The sequence below is a fragment of the Carassius gibelio genome, chromosome B25 (genome assembly GCF_023724105.1).
Source record: "Carassius gibelio isolate Cgi1373 ecotype wild population from Czech Republic chromosome B25, carGib1.2-hapl.c, whole genome shotgun sequence".
Lineage (NCBI taxonomy): Eukaryota > Metazoa > Chordata > Actinopteri > Cypriniformes > Cyprinidae > Carassius > Carassius gibelio.
In genome coordinates, this window is record NC_068420.1 from 16,996,041 (window position 1) to 17,020,526 (window position 24,486).

General features: G+C 35.2%; 1 protein-coding gene across 2 annotated transcripts in view; it reads right to left on the reverse strand.

The window, feature by feature from the left end:
- The window catches only part of LOC128013726 (genetic suppressor element 1), a 42,738-nt gene extending 20,446 nt beyond the window's left edge, over positions 1-22,292 (reverse strand). Inside the window, exons 1-3 of one of the 2 annotated variants that reach the window (XM_052596895.1) lie at positions 22,115-22,292; positions 11,180-11,377; positions 3,424-3,605 (exon numbers count right to left, since the gene is read on the reverse strand). In XM_052596895.1, the coding sequence (XP_052452855.1) occupies positions 3,424-3,605; positions 11,180-11,375 (378 nt within the window). In that variant the 5' untranslated portion in view covers positions 11,376-11,377; positions 22,115-22,292. The remainder of the gene's footprint in view (positions 1-3,423; positions 3,606-11,179; positions 11,378-22,114) is intronic. The other variant, XM_052596898.1, reaches the window with a different exon arrangement.
- Positions 22,293-24,486: the final 2,194 nt, after the last annotated feature.

Genomic DNA, 24,486 nt, shown 5'->3' on the forward strand with positions numbered 1-24,486 from the left:
TTTGTTAATCATTAATCATCCTCATTCAATCATCATTTAATTTTTTTAAAAATATAGCATATAAAAACCATCTTTTTTCTTATTTATTAATTTGTAAATGTCATCAACCTGAATTAACCCTGCTTTGTCATAAAAAATGATCTGATATATTAGGAAATATGATATCATAAAAAATGAAATCAATCAATCAGTTAAATTCATAATGCTCATTTGTTCTAAAATATATTAATAAAATATTATGCTAAATCACTTAAGGATCTCTTTTCAAGAATTTCATAATTTTACCTAGGATTTTTTCTTCATTATGATATCAAGATGTTTTTACCACACTGATATTTTTGAAAGACACCATTTAGAAAAATTCAAATGAATTTTAATTCAGAAATGAAAAACATGGCCATCACTGAGTTCAGTAGCTTTATGTATATACTACTGCTGTATTTATTAACATTTTGAATGAGCTATTTTTTATATATACATATATATATATATATATACACATTTTCAGTTTTCATTTCATTTTCATTTCTGTTAGTCTTTAATATGTATTTATTGCTTCAGCTGATTCTTAAATTCAGTTTTAGATTTTCCAGTTTTTGGCCTGGTTTCACAGACAGGGCTTAGACTAAGCCAGGATCAGGCCACAGTTCAATTAGGACATCCAAATAATTTTTACAAACTTGCCTTAGGAAAAAAAAAAAATACTGGTGTCCATCTTGAGACAAAACAAAGGCATTGCGATATTTTAAGATCTATCAGTGCAAGTTTTTTAGTTGAAACAGCTCAGACTTACATTTTAGTCTGGGACTAGGCTTAAGCCTTGTCTGTGAAACTAGAGGTTTAAGTTTAAGTTGTCTTAAATTTCTGAGAAACGCTGTTGTAAGTGGATCGGATGGATCACCAAAACACACTTGCATCCAATCAGCAGTAAGGGGCGTGTCCAATAATGAAGGGGGTGTTGCCTGTGTTGCATAGCATGTTTGTGAATTTGAGGGCGGAGCTATTAAGTTTGGAGTGTGTTCCTTTTATCTACAGGCGCGTTTGTTTTGGTGATTTCAAATAACAACAGCGTTTCTCAGGAATTGTGCAATGCACCTAAAAAAATATATTTTTGTTTTATAATTTTAACGTGTTTTTTTTTTTTATATTTGATTTATTTCAGCTTTAGTATTTATGTATTTTACTCATTTTCATTTTCATTTGACACTTTTTTTCACTAACCCAAAATACTTTTGTATAGTTTTAGTTAACAACAACAACAACAACACTGGTGTTGATGACATCTTTCTCCTTCAACAGCCATTCACAAGTCTCTTCACTTCACAGACAAACTGTGTGTGAGCCATATGTAGTGGCCAAACTGGACTGACAACTGTTCTGCTGCTATACGAACAAATATGTATATAAACCCATATGTATTTACTTTAAAAACAACTCCATTCAACATCAAATAGGTGCCAAATATAGAGTCTGTGGATGAAACAGCATGTGTGTGTGTGTGGTCGAGGCAGGCACAAAGAAGAGAGACAATGCGACTGAAAGCACACTGAATATATCCAAAGCTTTGGCTCTTCTATCCCGTCCCGTCCCATCCCGAGCTACAGAAGACTCTTTGTGTAAACAGACAGAGGCTAGTTTGATCAGGGGAAAGTGCCTATTGTCTCTCCTGATGTCCCCTGACTGCAGCGCTAAATAAACTCACAAAGCCACACAGAACGAGAGCTGAACAAACCACACACACACACACACACACACAAACACACTTCTGGCATGATCTTGCCGTCGCGCCTGAGAGTCACCAAAATAATGGACATGCCGGACCCCCACAGATCAGGCCGTTAGCACTAATCCAGCCCAGCCGAAACCCCTCAGTCCCTCTTCAGAGTCTGAGAGATGGCTCTGTTTGAATCGATGCGCAAAGATAAAAGAAAAGTCACCGTCATAAACATACGCTTTCATTTCACAACCGAATGAATGAGCTCACGCAGCCTGGACTGGTTACTGTGTCCTTGTGCTCGTGTCAGATAACAGATTATTTGAATGGACAGAGAGATTTTAGGACACCAGAACATTGCTGAAGTTTATTTAAAGTTGTATGTTCGCCTTTTTCCGTCGTTTTTCATCATTAGGTTGTTGGTCAAATATTAAACAGTAGTTCTCTGCGTTACATCGAGTTGACAATCTTGAAAAAGACAAATTTATAAATATTTTATTGTAATATTGGATTTCTTTTAATTTATTTTAATACATATATTTTAAATATCATCGTTTGCATGATATTAAAATAATATAGCAAAATTTAGTTGAAATTGAATATATATATATATGTATATGTATATATATATATATATATATATATATATTCAATTTCAACTAAATTTATATATATATATATATATATATATATATATATATATATATATATATATTAAATAAGAATAATATTAGTAAAACAACTAGTGCTGTCAAACGATTAATCGCATTCAAAATAAAAGTTTTTGTTTATGTAATATACGTATGTGTGCTGTGTTTATTTATTATGTATATAGAAATAAACACACATACTGTATATTTTTTGTAAATATTTACATGTATATACATTTATATTTTTTTATTTTATATTATATATAAATATATTTAATAATAATGCACCGCTCCTTGAACGCACTGATGGACCGCGTGCATGGTCCAGTGTGAACGCTGGAATCCGTTAACATGGGTGCGTAAAAAAATACGCAATACGCACTGCAGACGGAGTATGTGTGAAACAGGCGTTATAACGTAAGACCAGAGCACTGCTGTGTTTACCCTCACCACGCCTCGCAGTCGCTGCTTAGAAGTGCAACATTGTAAATAGTCTGTCTGAAACAGTGTCTCGCAGCCGCGGCGCAGCATAACGTTCGTTCTGAACGCTGAGTAATTAAATACACCGGTATGGCGGTATATTCAAAATTAACATCTTAACGAAAATATACATCGGTTTTCGGTACGAACCGGTTTACCGGTTTACTTTTATTTCGGATGCAATTAATCGCGATTAATCACTTGACAGCACTAAAAACAAATAAATAAATGCACATTAACTGTATAATTGATGTTTTATGTGTGTAATTTTCAGTATGCATATTAGTTTTGTAAACCTTCATGAATACACTAACATATGCAGATGAACTCATAACATACATGGAATAAAAACCATAAAATCCAACTTTTGAACAGAAAACTGAGTAAGATATTTTTTCCTTGTGGTTCCCAAACCTGGTCCTGGAGAACCCCAACACTGCACATTTGAGACGTCACACCTGACTCAACTCATCGGCTCATTAGTAAAGACTCCAAGGCCTCAGATGTGTGTCAGATAAGAGAAAGATCACAAACATGCAGTGCTGGGGGTCCTCCACTGGTCCAGAGACTCTGTCATACCTGGCGCCCCTCAGACCTCCAGAAGCCATTGATGGTTTTAGTCGGGGCGATGGTGACCACGGGAGGGGTGCCTGTGGGCGGGCCCAGGCTCGTACCCATGACAACACGCTTAGGTGTAGTGACAGGAGAACTGTGATTGGTCACCGGAGAGGAAACATGTGACGACTCACTACTAATGGAACCTGTGTGAGAGAAGACAGGAGAAATACATTCAGAAGGATTTTATTTGAATTTATGCATGTTTATTTATTTTCAATAACATACTGTAATAATGTCATTAATTAATTGAACTCATGAATGTCTATTAAAATAAATTAGATATTAGATATAAATTCATATTATCATATTACTTTCCATATCAATTGAATTTAATCAAATTTAAGACAGGCAATATTAAAAAAATGTAGAAAAAAATAATTGAGTTAATATTTTATACTATTTTATTTTGTCACATTTATTGAATTAATTTACATTAATATAAATAAATATATATAAATAAAGAAAGTTGTTTATAATATATATATTAGTTATTATTAAGTAGATTTATTTAACTTATTATCAGATAAATTAACAACACTTAAATGTAAGACAGAAGATTTGACCATTTTGAAAAAAAAAATATATATTCTAAAATTTGATTTCTTTTTTGACGTAATTTAGTAAATTAAATTTAAATTAAAATAATACATATATTCAAATAAAATAAGTGATTTGTTTATAATAAAATAAGTTAGATGTAACTTTATGAATTTATATGAATAATAACTGAACAAAATAATAAATATTTCAGTAACATATTGGGTGTGCATCTCCCGGCTCAAACAGTCTAGCGTTCATGTGCTAACCGCTAAACCAAGCTTTCAACGAGAGTAGTTTCTTACATGCTGCCGTACAATAAGATCAGAGGCAGCGACAGACTATCTAGACCAGAAGAAGTGCCAAAGGAAGGGATGTTTTTATATGTAACTCGTCAGATGAAGTGAACATACATCGTCACTCGCCGACTGCCAGCCTCGCATCGCCGCCATCAAAGACCCCTCTGGGCTGTCAGATCAGATGCCAGTATAAAGAGAGAAAGAAATAAGCACTGCCGTCTCCCCGCGGTAAACACATATGAACACAGAAACACACTCACACAGCTTTACTGTGATCAAACACTGTGCATGTGTGAGAGAGAGAGAGCAAGCACGCGTCTGAGTGGTCCATGACACTCCAGACTACAAAACAAAGACTGTCTCACAACCAAATGAATACAGAGAGAAACCTAACCAGAACATTATATCACTATTTATTACTCAGAGCTCCAGAAGATGTGGTCAATATCAGCATGAAGCGCTCAAACATGTTTGTATAACATTGGCTAATTAGTATAGAGTGAATTCTATGGAATTACATTTGTTTCAATAATAACGAACGAAACTTTATCAAACTGAACGTAACTTTTTCAGAAACTATCAAAAATATGCCATTATGCCAATGAAAAAGAAAACTATTAACTCCATATTAACAATTTTATTAAATTTAACAGGCTCTTCAAATATGCTTCATTTTTTCGTTTGGTGTTACGACACAAACTTCTCGTGGGGGCGGGGTTATCAGTGATCTACTCTGATTGGATAGTGAGCTTTTGATGGACAGGTGCTCTCTGACCGGATATTGGAAAGCTCTCGCTGTGATTAAGTCTCTACCGCATATATTATTAATATATTATTATGTTTGTCAAGTGTAAGATTTTGTCAGGCTTCTCAGTACATATGAAAAACATTATATTTTGGTATTATGGCTCTGACCCCACAAACAAAAATATCAGTTTTATTATTAATTTACATTTTTCCTTAACAAATTTCACATTCACAAATGCAAATTCTCCAACTGTAAACCTGTCTTCTATTTTTTCCTAAAAGAAATGGAAAACTATTTAAATGTAATCTCAGTATCTACTATTAAGAAAGCTATGAGGACTGTAGTAATTTTGTTTAGATTTTGGCCCGCTTTTTTTTAGTTCTTTAGCTTACTTCAAGCTGCCTTGAAGGACAAGAGCTCATCTTTAAAGATTGAGATGATCGAAGGTCAAATATTATTTACATATTTAGTAATACAAATCAGCACGAGAGCTTTCCAATATGCGCACCACTGAGTGGCGTCTGTACTTCCCGGTCAGAGAGCACCTGTCCATCAAAAGCTCACGATCCAATCAGAGTAGATCACTGATAACCCCGCCCCCACGAGAGGTTTGTGTCAAAACACCAAACGAAAAACTGCGAAGCATAAGCGAAATCTGTGTCAATGCATTCAGAATCCACGATTAGCGAAAACGAATCTTTGAAAAACATTAACAAAGAATGGAGCATATTTGAAGAGCATGTTTAATTTTTGCTACTGAGTTAAAAAAAAATTTCATTGTGTTTTTCTTCTTTTCAAATGGCATATTTTTGATAGTTTCTGAAAAAGTTATGTTCAGTTTTATAAAGTTCCGTTCCTTATTATTGTAACAAATGTAATTCCATAGAATTCAGGTAAAGTGGGACATCTTCCCCAGTCATCTCAATGAGAAAAGGTGTCCCAGTTTACCTGAATACACCCCTAGTTCAATGCTTCCACACCAGCACCAGTGTGCTTACCTTTATCTCTTACTAATTATATACAAATACATCAGATGGAAATGTAATCAGATATTTATATATATTATCAATTATACATTTATTATCATAATTATTTTACTGAGGAGGAAACATGCGAGGAAACATGCAATGGCGAGAAATGGAACCTGAGTTAAGAGAAATCTTGAAACAAAAAACAAAAAATTGAAATATTTTGAAATATTACAAGTGTTTGTGTATTAACAGCATCATATATAACTTCTTTATTTAAATATATAGTAGTATTATAATGTATAATACTAAAAAATATATAAAAAATTATAATAGAAAATTTAAGTTAAAATTAATTAGATGTAATTAATTAAATCGTATTAATTTGTGATCAATTTAATATGATTTTTAAATTGCAATTATTTCCACATATCAAATATAAATGCTGAATTATTTTATATACATAAATTCATTTTTTTTTAATTTAAAATTAGACAAATGTCATATTCTATATATTAAATTAGGCAAATTTAAATAAAAAAGATTATATTTATATATAAACATTTACATATACTGTACATACATACAGTATATCTGCCGTATATATATATATATATATATATATATATATATATATATATATATATATAATGTAAATGATTTTAACTAAAATAAAATAACAATATATGTAATATATTAGAATATATTAAAATTGAATTGAATATATACAAATAAAAATATTTCATCTCTCATATCATTCTGCAGTCTTTAAATAAATCAAATTCTATATTCTATATAAAACTAATAAATCAAATCAAATTGTATTCAGTATTAACTGCTGCCATCTTATGAATCAAACCCATTATCTTCCATCTGCAGTAAAAACAGCCCCCGGAGGACTTTCCTTTCCTTTTCTTTTTTCCTTCATTTCACAGCAAGCATAAACTTTCGAGCGATGACTAGAAGCAAGAAAATAAAAATGTCACAAAATAAGAAGAAAGGACACAAACATCTGAATTACAGATGAACAATTGATGTAACAAACACACTGTATGCATTCATCTATTAATAACCCATTGTAACACCATTCTAGTTGCAAGGCAGATTATTTCTATAATGGTGTGGATTTTTCAAAGTGAGTTGGTAGATAATGAAACAGCTTTGATTACAATCAATAGTTCAGATCTATACATTCATCTATCTGGCACCTAGCCGTGTAAAAAGCAGGATAACGTGCATCCAGACACAAGCTCTGCTCGCCCTGACGCTGATACACAATATGCACTTCTCGCGGTCTTGCGTGTGAGAAATGACTTTCCTTATTAAGCCAGAAACCTACACAAAGCTCGAAAACCACACAGCACAGAAAAACCCCACATCCGCTAAAAGCAGTATCTATATAAGACACGGAGCACAAAGTAAAGAGTAAAGTAGGTCAGGCCTCCTCAGAGCGCCGCGGTCTGCACAAGAGCTGATAAGACGACTCAAGACTCACGCTTTCTTATTACTTCACTCCTTCTGTGGTCAATTTGACTTTAGTTTTTCACAGATCTGATGTGTTTCTAACTAGACAGCTTTGGCAACTCATACGAAGTGGTTTATACAAAGGTAAGCATCGCTATTACTGTCAGCAGGACTCATGGTTCGGGGTTTTTTAAAACCATAGAAACTCTTCCCACACTGTTTATGCTACAGGCGCATACGATACCTCATGTCATGCGATATAACGGATATATAACAATAAAACAGGTGAGAAATCCCCTAGACTTTCACTGAAGGCCATATTTATATACTAGAAAGTAGATACTTGTTAAGTCAGCATCTAGCATTAAAGAAAATACTTATTTTGATGTGTTGACTAACATGCGAAAGCATGTGTGAAGTACTTGATTATAGTTTTAACTGTAGTGTCATTTAATAATTTGTTTAAAGATTAAAGATATATTTTAAATGTACTAAATGATAACAAATGTGTAATTACAAATAATTCATTGCATGACATACAAATTTAAGTATATTTTAGTTGATCATAAAAAAAACATATTGAAACAAATCAGAAAAAAGACATAATACCAAACACAAAACAAATATAAAAAGAGGTACAAAGCAAACATAAATGAATAAACATATATATATATATATATATATATATATATATATATATATATATTATATCACCAAAAAATTATAAATATAAATTATATCACCAAACAAATAAAAAAAACTAAAATGTAAAAAACAAACATAAAGCAAACTAATTAAAATACAAAATAAAAAACAAAATGCTAAATGAAATAAATAACACAGTACAGAACAAATAAAAACAAAACAAAACAAAAATAAATAAAAATGACGATGACAATGCAAAAAAAATAAATAAAACAAAAACATTACAAAAATAACATAAAACAAAACTAGTAAATTGTAGTTTAACTTAAATGTTTATCAGTCCATTCAGCATATTTCAAAGAGAATTATGAAATTACATATAAAGACATATTTAAGTGGGTCAAAAAGCACATTTTTATAAGTTCAACTAACTGCATTTAACATAAATGTAAATATAAATACAATCAATTTCAATTTAATTGTAAATAACATGCAGTTATTAAGTGTCTGAAAACATTATATTCAGTTCACACTTATATTCTTTTACTTTCAAAGTATGCTAAAGTGTACATATTTTTCACAATGAGCTAAAACCACTCAGGAAACCTTAAAACCCTATACAGCAAGCAAATAACAACCTACAGCATCTTAGCCAGATGCACATCAACCAATTTAAACTTCTACTTTTACTTTCATCTTGTAAACATTCACCATATCTGTTTCTGAATATGAAAGCTTTGGTGATATTTGACTCGTTTGCAGTCATGCTATCTGTCAAACACTCAGGAAACAAGAAAGTGAGAGAAAGAAAGTTGTGTGTGCATGTTTGAGTTTGGAGGGGATGTCAGTTACATAGGACAGCCAGCATCAACACACACACACACACACACACACACACTTGAAAAGCCCCAAAGCCACTAAAGCCTTAAACAAAAGACAGCTTTTCCAAACAGGCTTAGCAATCTGAGACAGAGCATTGACTGTCATTGAATTACCCTAGTCAAAGAGTGTACGAGCGCATAAAGTGACAAGCAGAGGCAGAGCCGTATGCACAGCGTGATAAACTCACAGAGACAGCAGTAAAAAGACACTTAGAGAAGCTCTATAGAAATTACTGGCATGCAAGCTCTTAACCAATCAATATAATCCTTTTCTCTCTGTCTCAGAGCTTTGGAGAGACGAATATAATGATCACTCACAATGCATCATGTCGATAAACACACGGCCAAACCATGTATGCTTGAGCTCCTTCAAGAAGACGCTTGTTAAACTGCACTGTTTTTCTTCAAAACATAATGCATTGCATGTCTTGTCTTTCAGCTGATGATGTTTTCGTTAAATGAAGAGTGAAGCATTTCTTACAGAAGACAATTTTGTAGATCTTAAATGCCAAGACAACAGTAGAAAACATCTGCTAAAACTTGATATTGTATTTAATGCTTGTGTGTGTGTGTGTGTTCAGGTTTTTTGGCGTTGACTAGTATAATTACACAGACAGATGGGCAGCTAAATGTTGTGCCAGCCATCTGAAATGCAGCAAACCCATATGCAAATATTATTCAAACCTATTTACAATTTGTTGACAGAAACCACCACCCACACGCATACACACGCTGAGCAAGAATGGCTGTCCATATTACACATGTACATACGCCAGCGGGCTTGTTTACATACTGTTTTAAAAGACTTACTGCAACTACGCTAATGGTCATGATGTTACAATGCATACTATATCAGTCACCATGTAAGCAGTGGCAAAACACAACAGAAACAATTGACAAAAAAAAATAAATAAATAAAAATAAATATAGTTATAAAAATAAAGTGACAAAGCAAATATCACAAAAACTAAAAAAAATAAAGCAAACATAAAACAAAACAGAAACAAATGCAAACCAAATGAAAACGGAAAGAAAATCACAATACAAAAAGAAACTTATCAAATCACATAAGAAATCAGAAAAAAACTACCTAAAAGAACAGAGTAAAACAAAAACAAGACAAATAAATGAAAATGTAAAAATTCTAAACAAATCAGAGTACAAAATGAAAATGCAAAAAGAAATAAACAAAAACAATGAAAACAAAAAAATTTATATAATATAATTTTAAAACATCATTTCAAAAACAAAACAAAAGACATGAAAATGCAAAATTTTAAAAATGAAGAAAACTAAATAGCTCACAAAGCAAATCAGACAAAAAGAAAAAGAAAAACAGATAATAGAACAAAAATAACAAAATAACATAAAATTACAAATCAAATCAGAACAAATAAATAAAATTGTATTTTTAAAGAAATCAGTAAATGAACAAAAAAACAACAACAACCAAACAAACAAACGAACGAATGAATGAATGAAAACACAAAATTGCCTATAAAGTAAATCAGGGCATTTAAGTGCAATAACGGTTTTGCTGCAAAAGGCAGTTGATACAGGAAAGGTAGTTATTCTTATTTTACTTGATCTCACAGCTGCTCTTGAAACCGTTTATCATGGTATATCATTGCAGTGTTTTGAAGATGTGGGTGTTAAGGGTACTGTCCTAGAATGGTTTAAATCATGTTTAAAAGATATATCTTTCTCAGTTTGTCTTGGAGATCTGTGTTCTGCATCAGCTAAATTACATAGTGGTGTGCCACAGGGGTCTATACTTGGGCCTATTTTATTCTCATTATATATGGGCCCTTTGGGCAAACATTTTCGTAATAATATATTATATATAATTTATATGACGCAGGTGACACTCAGTTAAATATCCCAATAGATCCAAATGGTTCTCAAAGCACTGTTCTTCATCTTAAAGACCAGGGACCAGGTTTCTATATTTTGATTGCTGAATCTTGTTTGTGTGAATGTATGTAATGTTGCTGGAAAGCACTTTGGTCAATGGCAGTTGTTTTAAATGTGCTATAGAAATAAAAATTTGTATTGTATTGTATTGTATTGTAGACCTTCTAGTAAAGATCTACCGACTAAAGCAACATTTTGCCTGTTCAGCATGGGATCACGGGTGAGGTGATAAAGACTAATGGGCAACGAAAGGGCGCTCACCTCGTGGCTCTTCGGCCTGTTTGGCGAGCTTGCGGAGAGCGGCGGCGAATCCCGAGTGTGCAGACTGGGCCGCGGGGCTCCCATTGGCCACCACTGCTCCACTGATGGGAGAGGGAGTGAGGGGGCTTACAGTCGCCATGCTGCATGGTGCTGCCGAAATCATGCCTAATGATGGACACTTTGGCTCATGGCTCATACCTGCAGAGACAGAAAGATGTTGTTTCTGTTCAAAACTGAATTCACAGTCTACATTCTCAGAGGCAAGATTTATGATCAAGTTCATTTATGTTATAATCCACTCTAAGTGAGTAGAACCACATGCTTTGATTCGCACAAGCTCTGATCCAAAGTGTGTGTGTGCAAAACAGATTTGTTAAAATTAACCCTTTTAAAGCCTACGGTATAATATTTGATTAGCAAATGATCAACATGATCAAAACTTGTACTGTACTACATACCTTCTGTCATCTAATTTAGATTGAATAAAACATGCATTTTGAAGTTTGTGTGTCTTTTTTTCTGTAAAATGTTTTATGAAGTACAAGCAACAATAACTTATAGTTATACTTATATACTAATATAACACTTCCTGGATTGAAGCAACTTTAACTGTACTTGATTATCTATATATCGGTTTTAGAAAATGTGGGCTTCAAATATGATAACCAGGCTTTTTTTATTTTTTCATCTCTCGATCATAATTGTACTGCACTGCGTTAAACAAATAGCAGAACAAAACGAACAAAATAACATGAAAACTAAAAGTAAAACAAATCAGAAAAAAATTACATTTGAAACAAAACAGAAACAAAAGTAAAAGAAATGGAAAAACAAACCAGAAAAAAATAAATAAAATACAAAACACGGTATAAAAGAAAATGCAAAATAAAACAAATAGCTATATATATATATATATATATATATATATATATATATATATATATATATATATATATATAAGAGAGCTGAAGAATTTAAATATCATTTTACTAAGTCATATTATTGGGAGGCTAATTTATATGCAATTTATGTAAGTAGTCTGCTATACTGTTAGATTTCTTTCGTCTTACTTTTTGGCCATACAAAAATCAGCAACTGCATCAAAGTTCAGCTCCATATACTTAATATATCAGACTGTATGTGCCATAAAATCCCACTGTTTCAAATATGATATATACTCAACATAATCAACATGATTTTGTCTAAAGTTGCAATAAACTGTTTTTCCATTAAAAAAAATTCTGACTATTATTTCATTTGTCTGCTTTAAAGGCTTAAAGCATTTAGAGTGATGTTGCTAATAATGAATTACATGAATTACAAACTGCTAACCACATTTATTTGCATATGCTGCTTGCAATGATTTAGCGCCTGATACAAAAAAACAGAATTCAACTACGACAAGGTCAGACCACCTGTATGAAAATGGTTTTACATGTACATGTACATTTTATATTTAGCAGATTTATCCAGATTTTAACCAAAGTGTATTACTAAAACAGATTTGATTCATTTTAAAGTGACAGTAACATCAGAGGTGCTGTGAAAAAATAAATAAATCTACATTTGGATAGAAAACTACAATCTACAGTACTTCCGAAATGATGGCTTAACAGAACAAAAGTTTTTCAAGGGAGAACCGAAATGTTAGACTTTCCACATGTTAAGTTGCAGATCCGAACTGTGAGTTTTCAACAACTTCCTTCCTTTGTTTATCTCTCTCTCACACCTCCAGTTATCACTCACTGCCAGCGTTTCTACCAGAAACAAACAAAAGCTTGCTTTATCATGATAAACTCTGCCTCACCCTTGCTCTTGTGTTGAACCGAGTAAAACAATTAATAATGAACTTAGGCCACAGTTAGGAGAGCTGGCAGCAGCATCCTCTGCCATCAGCCACAACTTCATTACGACTTAATGGAGCCTTACACATCCAAACACAGAGAGTAAGAGAACATAATATGTCCTGTGGTTGAATCGGATTAATCTTAAATAGTGTTATAATCCAGGCTCAATATAACCCTCAGTTTGCAATTTGTTCTCTTTATATATCACCTACTGTACCAAACAAAAATATCTTATGAGACTTTTGGGGTAAACAAAGCACAATTGAAAGAAAACAAAATGTGACAAAAGACATCAATACTGCACAGCTTCTGGCTTCTGTAGTGAAATAAACACAATACAAAACAAAATGTATGGCCTCCCAAAACTTTTGTAGTGAACTAAAATGTAGGTAAAAAATAAAAAACAACAACAACAAAAAATGTATGGTCTTTAAGAGGTTTTAAAGAAAACAATTAAAAATAACTCAAAATAATAATTTATATGCAATAAAACACAACAAAAATGTATAGCTTCGAGAGCTACTAAAAAAAAATATAGTTTATAGCCTCAGAGCTTTCATGGTGAACTTAAACAAAACAAAATAAAAAGTAAAGTACAAAAAAAGAGAGCTGCCATATTGAATAAAAAAACAACAACAAGTAAAATAATGCAAAACATGATTAACTCTTTAGAGCTTTTTTCTGAGTGAACTAAAAAATAAAACAAAATAAATAAATAAATGATGGTCTCTTTAAATAAATAAAAAAATCACAAATAAATAAACAAAATGGCTTAGAGCTATTATAGTGAAGAAAAAATTACAAATATAAAAATCCAAACCAAAAAAGTTAAATTAAATTAAGAATATCTTTAAAACACTTTGCAAATATAGGTTTCATAAAAAAGTTAGCTATAATGCACTTTATAATACAAGTGCAGCATTATAACTGAGACAGTTTTCTCCCTGCCATGAAGAAAACGGCATATCCATTGCTCTCCAAATCTTTTAAGGGCGTATCAATCAAATCATCATATCATGCACTCTTGAAACACAGCTGTCTCCCTTCCACTCATTTGCTTGCTACAAACAGGCCTCTTGTCTTTATCTCCCTCATTCTCTTGGCCAACATTCTCAATCAATCCACTACTGAACTCACACGCGTGCTCCCCACCCCCTTCCTCTCATCTCACACTTTCCCTCCTGGATGGTGCCAATCAGCTGCTTGCTGTGGAAATGAGAAAAGCTACAGGTATCTTCCTGCACACAGCCATTCTGGGAGAGACGGCCCCTCTCAACACAGAGACATGTATAAGCTGTTATGTCAAGGAGTGGGACAGAGATAACATTTATTTCTCTAAGATGCCTTTAAAGGACTCATTCAACCAAAAACAACAACTCTGTCATCATTTAATCACCCCTCAATGTTGTTTCAAACTCACAGGATATATAACTATATATTATTCCATTGAACACGAAATTTGATATTTAGCAGAATGTCCAAGCTGCCCTTTTACACTAAAGTAAAGGGGAAATTCTGTAGGACTGTCAAGCTGTCAAGTAAATGTAGAAAAGAACAAAAACAACATGAAAGTAAAATAAGTTATCATGATGTTCTATTTGCATATATAACTATCAAAGTATTTATAGAAGCAAATTTGGTATGATTCCAGCCCAGGTTCATATAGATTCCAGATTCTCCACCTAAACTATATTATTGCTCTGCTTCATTGCAGTTTTAGCATGAAATGCAACCTCATTAAAGGAGTTAATTAGTCATCTGGCATGCTTGGTGAAATATTCCACATCATTACACATCTATGCACTCCTCAACCTACCACAAAAAAGAAATATGTTTATCCCTGATCTAGCAGGATTTACTGTAGATCTGTGGCTTATTAACCTCATACCTTTGAGTATAGTCACGTAAACACAAAAAGGATATTGTACGAAAATGATCAGATCTCCAGCTGGCCATGCAGAATAAATGGCCAAATGTTTAAAAATGGCTCACTAAAAGCACCCAAGGCTTGCTATGTGAAGATCTTCTCTCTCTCAAAGATGAAATCCTGCTGTGCTGTTTTTCCCAGAGGCTTTAGCTGTGGTTGGAGTCAGCAAAAAACAGTCCCACAGTCCTCTACTCCCCACTGAATCTAATAAGCTTGTTCATTAGACAGTACAGCCAATGCAAATTGACCCAGGCCTTGTCAAAATGACCGGCTCATGTAAATTCAATGGGAGAAACAGCAGGGATAAAAGACTGGGTGATAGATGATGTGTCAAAGTGCTTCGTTGGCCACAAATGAACACTCTCGCACACATACATGTCTATAATGATGACAGACCAGCATTGATGCATGGACGGCTACAGAGATCTGCTACCCTCGGCATTCATTAAGACTAGATAAAGCACCTCACACACACCTGCCTTCTGCTCATTAACCCCAGTGTGTGTATGTATGTGTGTTTCACTGTCAGTATTAAAGATAGATGAGGACTAGAATGGTACTGTTACTTCGAGAGTGAAATGCACTAATTGGTTGTGACTAAAATGGAGATTGATAACTAGAGAGAATGTTGATCACAAAGCTGCTGGTTACAAAGGGCTCGAAGGTTGACATGTAAGTACCGACACAACTCCACTTGCCATAACTGAATCCCTTATGCTATGCTTGAATATCCTTGATTTATTTTGTATTGATTTTTCCGGATCTGTCTGCAGTAATTTACGTTTGTATCTACAACCTGTTGATTCCAAAGCAGACAGAGTGTATTTAGAATTGTATTTTCTTGGGATAACAGGTCTTTTCATGTTACCTTGAAAGGCTCACTCTGTTCTCCCCACCACCCAAACCACCGGTGTCCCACAAGGTTCTGTAATAAGTCCCTTAAACTTCCTCATTTAGACCAGATCACTCTGTACTCTTAAAAAAGTTCTTTATTGGCATCAGTGGTTCAATAACGAACCTTTAACATCCATGGAACATTTCCATTGCACAAAATGTTCTCTTAAAAATAAGGGTTTCTGAAATGTTCTATCCACTTTTTTCCTGAGTAACCGATGAGCACCACCATGATTGATTCTAACCTCTGGTTGTTTACTCTCATGCTCAGATCTCCAAAGAAATTAATGTTAAAAGTGGGTGTAAAAGATGGACTTAATTCATTAAACTGAATCAATGTTAAAATAATGTGTGCTCTTATCTTTTTGTGGGCAAAATCCTGTGAACTCCACCCCGACCTGGAGATATATATATGTGCCCTCATCTATTTTCAATGCAGCTTACCTCTGGTCGCTTCTACAGTATCCAATCATTAAACTTTGACAGGTGAGTTACTGCTAAAAGATGATCACTGTGACACTGTAAAGTGACAGAACTATGACGCCACGTACTTTTTTGAAACAATATTTTTCACAGGTTTAAAGTTATATTATTGGCTTGGAAAATGTGACTAGAAACACCAGAGACCGGAAATGTAAAGCATCGTTCCAGTCAGGTGAGACTTCCGCGTTCAGGAAAAGGTGGATAGAATACTGGTTCTCAATTCCAGTCCTCGCATGCCGCCGCTCTGCATATTTTGCATGTCTCTCTTATTGAACACACCTGATTTAACACACCTTCATTCATGGATATGTGCTACGCTAATGCCTGCAGCGTCTTCACACACAAACAAAACTTACTACAGAAGTGTAAAGTGTGACATAATATACCTCTGTAAATAAATAAAATTTTAATTTACATCTCGCACAGTTGCACACTTAATGCACTTTGAGTGGAACATATACGCTCTCTTTTAACTGGATTCATGTCAGAATATCCTGTGATGTCCACTTCGCAGGGCACTTGCGGTCAAATAGAACAAACGTCTGAAGTGATAAGAGATATATACAAAATGTGCAGAGCAGCGGTACAAGAGGACTGAATTTGAGAACAATTGTTATAGAACAATCATTTTTGGCTCCCCAAAGAACCTTTAATCGAACAATTCCAAAAATAACAATTTAGGCCTATTCTCTTAAGCCCCTTTCACACTGCACGTCGGACCCTCAATATTTCCGGAACATTGCCGGGTCGCCTTCTGTGTGAAAGCAACCACGTCCCGGGATTGATTCCCGCATTGAACCAGGGTCGGGGACCTAGTAACATTGCCAGATTCAACCCAGGACGAGCGCTGTGTGAACAAAAGCCAGATCTAATTCCGTGTCGAAGTGATCTTTTACCGGCTGTTTTGAAGGAAGAACGTTCGCGACGAAAAAATATGTGCAAACTGTAATGAAGCAGAGATCAGTTAGTTTCTCACCTTTCGCGCTGACGCCGAGATCGTTTGCTTGCTTCAGTGAAAGTCAAATGCTTCAATGTTTTCGACTCGTACATTACACGTCACGCACTGATGTCACGTGTCGTTACGGGATCTTTACGGGTTGTGTGTGAAAGCACGCACATATCCCGGGTCATCACTGGCAGTGTGAAAGTGCAAAATCTAGCGACCTGGAACAATTGTCTGAACACTTTACCCCTTTATTTGCCCGAATGGCAGTGTGAAAGGGGCTTTAGTGAGAAGAACGTTTTAGTAATCTAAAGTGCCTTTTTTGCTATGGAAAGTTTACATATATGTTAAATGTAGGGGTGCTCCGATCACGATCGGCCGATCATTATGCGCATCTCGTCAGTAAAGCCGGTTCTCTAATCAGGGTTAATTCCATCAGGTGCGTGATTTCACATAGAGCAGCTGTTACTACACAGAACCGTTGTTAATAGAGAAGATGCGCAAATCCACTTCATTTTCAGCGTTTTTTGGCGCATCTTCTCAGTTAACAACGGCTCTGTGTAGTAACAGCTGCTCTATGTGAAATCAGGCACCTGATGGAATTAACCGCTGATTAGAGAACCGGCTTTACTGACGAGATGCGCATTAACGATCGGCCGATCGTGATCGGAGCACCTCTAGTTAAATGGTTTTTCTACATCATCCCTGGCTCCTCTAATCACTACTACTACGACTGCCGTTGACAGCTCATTCACATTAAGGCCTAGGTCTTATAATTTAGTCCGAATATATCTGATAAACCTTTCTGATAATAACCTTGGGAGTCACAACTAAGTAACTCTTCTTCCCAATCATGAGCATTCCCATGGTCACAATCTTTATCTCAAGTGACGTCCACTCTAGGTGCAAAAAAAAACATTTAACGTTGCCCAACACAACCAGCTCTCCCGGCCCTGAAGCATCAGGCTCCTTTATAATGAAAAGAAGGTATTTTTTGCCAACCTAGCCAAGAACCCAAACTCTAGTAATTTGTCCACTAACATTTATGTTCGTTTGTTATTTACGGAAATTCTGTCATCTTACGCATCTTTCCAGATCTCTAAGTCAGGCAAATTTAAGACACCATTTCTGACTATCCCAAGAGGTTCCTGGGCAGATGTCTATAGAGGTGACCTGGGGTTAAGCTTGTCCTGTACTTGGGGACCCTGGTTTTCAGATCAGACTGTAATCTCTAAGGGGCATTTGTGTCTATATGTGCCAAGGGCAACACCGGACATATCCCACATTTGTTGTATGTACAAAAGAAGCCCATTGGATCTAGCAGCTCTGCAGCATCCCGGGGGCACTTGTGGTCTGCTCACACTGTATTCACTGAGGGCTCTGATGTTCAGCTTCTTTTGGTAGTCTCGAGCAGTGTAGCCTGAGGTTTTGGAGGCTCCTTGAAGTAATGTTAATCATTTAACACAGCGTACACCCCAGGGATCCGCTGCTTCTAGTCTCCTAGCTCAGTGTTTTCCAACACTGGTCCAGGAGTACCCTCAACACTGTATTTTTCAGATGTCTTCCGAGTCAAATATTTAACCTAGAACCTTGAGACACACCTTTTCAGGTTTCACCTCTTAAACCTCTAAGGCTCACACCCTATATATTTTAAGTATAATGCACAACAAACAAAACCACAGATTTCCTACTGGCATACTTATCATTCCTTTTTCTCATTATGCACCGGTCCATCATCACTGCAATGGGTTGACTGATCTGAAGACACAAGATGATTCATCTTCAGGCACCTGAGCATAGATATATACACACAACTGTTGTAGCACTTACAGGTCTTGATAATCAAGGCTCTTGTGGTCTAACCTTAGCACATGACCCATATCACAGGCCTCTTGTTCTGGTAATTACTGCTCACATTAGATGTGTACTTTCTTGTTAGTCATTTTGAAAAGGGTCCTGAACATTCAGTAAATGAAGCACTAAAGTCTTTAGTACCCTTTAGTCTGACTTTAAAAGTAAAAGTAAAAGCAAAAGCAAGTGTGAGTAAACTTTAGCAGGTTTTACTCAACATTTCTACTCGAAGAACCACATCAGACATGCAAGGTACCTCAAAGTTACCACATTAAACTCTAAATGACGCAGATCATGAACAACCCTTCAAATCTACAATACATAACTCTAGTTCCCCCTTACAAAGACATACAAAGGCACCTACTCTTCTTCATAAATGGTTCAGAAGCGAATATATATGATAAAAAAGGGTTTGCCTTGCCAATAAAGTTTCATGCTTAACGCATTGACTAGAATTTTCATTTCAGTGCATCCCTACTTGCTTTGCCATAAAAACGTCAAATTTCTTGTATTTTTACAAATGTATTTATGCCTTGATCATGGGGGTTTTGAGCAACAACAACATAGACCAAATTTCTTAATATTATTCATCTGGAGGGTAAGGAAGCAGTTGTAAGGAAGCAGTTCACTGACACCGTGTAAACAATTACAACATAACCACTCTTATCAGTTGGTCCCACAGCTTTGTGTGTTTGAGCAGCAGGAAAAGTCTAACAAAAAAGTGAAAGCTTTTTATTACATCCCACGCTGTCCCCTCTAAGGGACACTTGGCATCTCTGAAGCCCCCAAAACTGCTGACACATATCAAAGTATGCTGGGTAAGTATTTATGCTTTGGGAATATGCCCACTGTCACTATGCATGCAGTGCTGATTGGTCATTTTGAATATCTAGAGAGTGTCTGGGATGGCCAAAAATGGGGTAAAGAAGATGGGGTTTCTCTTGTCTTTTCACCACTCTCTCCCCCTCTTCTCTCTTGGCTTCTAATTGCATGTGGTTTTTCTAAGACTTTCTGCTCCCAACCTTAATAAGTTAGACATTTTTCCCTCAGTTTTAAGGTGCAAAAAAAATCATAACTTTCTTTTGTCACTTCAGCCCAAAAGACACGTCTAAAATGAAGACCACTGTAGTGCAAACAGCCAGTGTGTGTGTGTGTGTGTGTGTGTGTGTGTGTGTAAATACATATAGCAGCTGACCAACATCAGTTAAAAAAGCAGCAGAAATCTGAGCTAATCCCAATACAGTCTGTCTCTGAGGGTTTATCACTGCTGACTACACACACACACACACACACACACACTTGATACAAGGGTTTTCATTTTATAATCCATCCTCTACACCATGTTAATCAATCGCGAGATTATGAAAAAAAACTACCAGCTTTGAATCACAATAAAGTTAAGATTTGTAAGAAGTGTAAATATAATGTAAATATAATATAATATAATATAATATATGTGACCTTGGGCCACAAAACCAGTCATAAGGGTCAATTTAGTGAAATTGAGATCTATACATCATCTGAAAGCTGAACAAATAAGCTTTCCATTGATGTGTGTTTGTTAGGATAGAACAATATTTGGGCGAGGTACTATTCGTCCTATAACTATTTGAAAATCTGGAATCTGAGGGTGCGAAACAATCTAAATATTGACAAAATCGCCTTAAAGGTTGTCCAAATGACGTTCTTAGCAATGCATATTACTAATCAAAAGATTACGTTTTTATATATTTACGGTAGGAATTTTACAAAATATCTTCATGGAACACGAATTACTTAATACATTCCTTAATATCCTAATGACTTTTGGCATGAAAGAAAATTCATAACTGACTCGATGACACCTTTATCTTTGACTTTTTGAGCTTGTGATTACAGCAACTTCTCATTTAACTACTCCTTCTCATAACATCCAACTCATCCAGTCTTTCCAGTTTAACACAAACTACAACTCACATTTCAGTTTCGCACCTAATCAAATAAAACCTCAGCCGTTAGTTATTCCAAAATGATCTCTAGAAGTCAGTGTGACTGGATAACGCAAACTCACACTGCGCTAGTATACACTGTACGTATATCTAGACGGGCTGCTGGGTAAATATGACTTTCCAGTGTACACTGACATTTATTTGACCACACACAAAAAAACCACAGGAGGAAACAAGAGACTTCAAAAACGAAAACTACAACAGACAGGATGTGACCAAACCAAAAGTTTCTATGCCATTTTGGCCAATAGTGTTCTTTTGGACGGCAAGTCAGACGTACAACAAATACTTCTTCAATATTCACAAAATGCTTAAGGGTGTCTGTAAATCTCAAACTGACCGAAAATTGGCCAAATAATCACTCTAGCCAATATATAACGACCTAGTTTTCATATTGTACACTAAAATCTAAAACATCAATAAATGTAACTGATATTTGAGTGACACTTCACTGTTAGTTCTCTCTGTTTTTCATGAGCTCAGGCTTAATCACAAAGCGATTTTCTGGACAAATGCACATCAATACTGTGTTAATAACCTAATTTACACAAGATCCAGAAGGGAGGACTGAGATGGATGGAAAATTAACCTTGAGGTGAGAGAATAGCAGAAGGTCATCTAACTCAGCACGACTCTCTAAACACTTACTCCCAGTCTAAAAAAAATACAACATTTTACTCAAGAGACGATTGTTAAACAGTTTTGAATATGAATATGAGTCCCAAAGGTCGCATCAAGCGTATCATTTCTAATAACAAAGCCAATAAAATCAACATCTGTCACGGAAGACGATAGTATTCCAGGCTCAAATGGCGCGACTGTAGTATATTTAAACTAAGTAAACAAAAAAAAAACTGCTAATTGTACACTTCCAGGATGAACCACGAACGAGTGTGAATGAAAACAAAGCGCCCCTCATCACGCAGCTCTACGGCGGGCGATGGAGCCCCTAACAAACGCAATAAAACACTTCAGCCCGAGCCTCTTTATCACAGAACTCACCTTAAAACTGAAGAAAAGCGTCTTTCCCACGCATTTAGAGCTGGGGTAAGTCCATGGCGCTGCTCCGGCGGCGGCGCGGCGGTCGAGAGCGCTGAGTGAGCCGCAGTGGAGTGAGTGAAGGCGGCGCTAGAGACTCGGCAGCACCTGCTCCACTGATCCGCCCCCGGGGCAGAGCCTCTGTCAGGGGTGAGGGACCTCCTCCACACCGGGGTCGTGCCACACCGAGACAGATTGATAGATAGATAGAGCACGGTCTCTGTGTGTGTTCTCGAAGGAATGCTGTATTTGTAAATGTTGTACATTCAACACGAACATCTCTGCGTTTTTAAGCTATAGGCTTAAAACAAACACATTAACACAAATTTAAATTAAATCATAATTTAAATACTTAAAATAAACAATTTAATTAACATATAACATAAAACAATTTCAATTTTAAAACATATGATTTAATTGTATAATAAAATCTCATTAAATAATTTAAATAATTAAATGATACAATTAAACTTATAGAATTTTAATTATGTGTGTGTGTGTGTGTGTGTGTGTGTCATGTAATGCAACAGTGATTTAAAAGATAAAATCTGATATATACATAAAATAACATAAATATAAAATATAACTTAAAAAATTATAACCTCTTCTTCGTGTACAGAATTAATTAGAGTATGCTTACAAGATTTGCTACCACAATAAATGCAAAATAAATAAATAAAAAAGCAATCCAGTAAAGTATATGCTTAAAACTATTGTCTGCATTTAAAATAAATATTACATACTTTATATCAAAATAATATTTCGAACAAATACAACATTCAAGGACTTCGAGTTTACGGATCTTAAACAACAGAATCCCAAATGAAAAACAACAACAACAAAAACAAGCTCACTGTACGGTAAATAATGCAGTGTAATTTATGAAAAATAAATGAAGATGTAAAAATGATGTTGTAAGTCTGTATTCCCTTAAGATTGATACCACAGTCTCTCTCTCTCTCTCTCTCTCTCTCTCTCTCTCTCTCTCTTTCAGAAAAAAAACAAGACAAGGAAGTGTTTAAAACCTAGCTTATATAAGCCTCCATTTCCAACTGATTCTGGGCACACACACACACACACACCTGCAGGGCATCCTTGAGTTAGTATGCATGTTTGTGTGTGTGTGTGTAATGTGTGATCAAATGACACACCACAGTGCTAATGGTGAGGAGAAGAGGATGCTTTTATGTGTGTGGTATAAACGCTACCTGCAGCCTAATCTGTGTCTGTTGCGTGCGTGCGTGTGTGTGTGTGTGTGTGTGCATGACAGTTAACTGATTACCGAGGCACCTGCAGCTGTAAAACACACACACACAGTGGAGGAAGATGAAGAGAGACTAGGAAGGAAGGATTGTGGGGTGGCACATGTGCTTCTGCTGCTTTTAAGTGTGTGTGTGCGTGTGTGTGTGCGTGTGTGTGTGTGTGTGTGTGTGTGGAACTGACATGATTTAACTCTACTCAGCGGGAACACAATCCCACAATGCATATATGCACCTCACTGCTTTGACCTTGGTCCAAACCAAAACGCTCAGATCACACACACACACACACACACACATCACAATAATCCACACCACTCCAGTCCATCAATTAATGTCTTGTGAAGCGACAATCTGTATGTTTGTAAGAAACAAATCCATCTTTAAGATGTTTTTCATTACAAGCCTTTGCTTCCGGTTCAAATAATTGATCAGTGCACTATGTGCAAATTTGAAACTCAATGCAGTAACAGGAATGTAACTGGAAAACAAAGTTTAATTATAATATTTGATACTAAGAGTCCGAATGAAAATAAATTCTGGTAGAAAATGACTGCAAGAAAGTGTTTGTACCACAATTTTCTGGTTTTGAAAAGTCGCTGGTTTAAATAGGAAATAACACGGACCTGTTTGTTGACAAATTTAACCGATGTTACTATTCTGTCTGTCTGTCTGTCAGATGTGGTCAGATGAGATCTAATGGGTCTGAGGAGGCCTTCACAGTATATATGTATATATCTAAACCCTTAATGCTAACTGTATGCCTAAAAAAGTCATCAGACTTCACGCTTTAAAAGTCTTTTTACAAGTCTTCATCAAGTCAACATCAAAGTCTTTCCTGTTCCAGTTAATATTTATAATATCAAGCGTTGCAAATGTATCCACCATCTTAAAAGCTCTTTGTAACTGTAACATTTCATGTCATTTTTGCACATATATTCATATGTCAAAGTAAACCTTTGCTTTATTTTACATTGTCTCTCATTTTAGCTTCATTGTACAAATTCTGACATACATTTGACAGATTTTGGATGTATTGATGCCACTTTAGGGCCGTTTCCTCTTTAGCACCAGTTC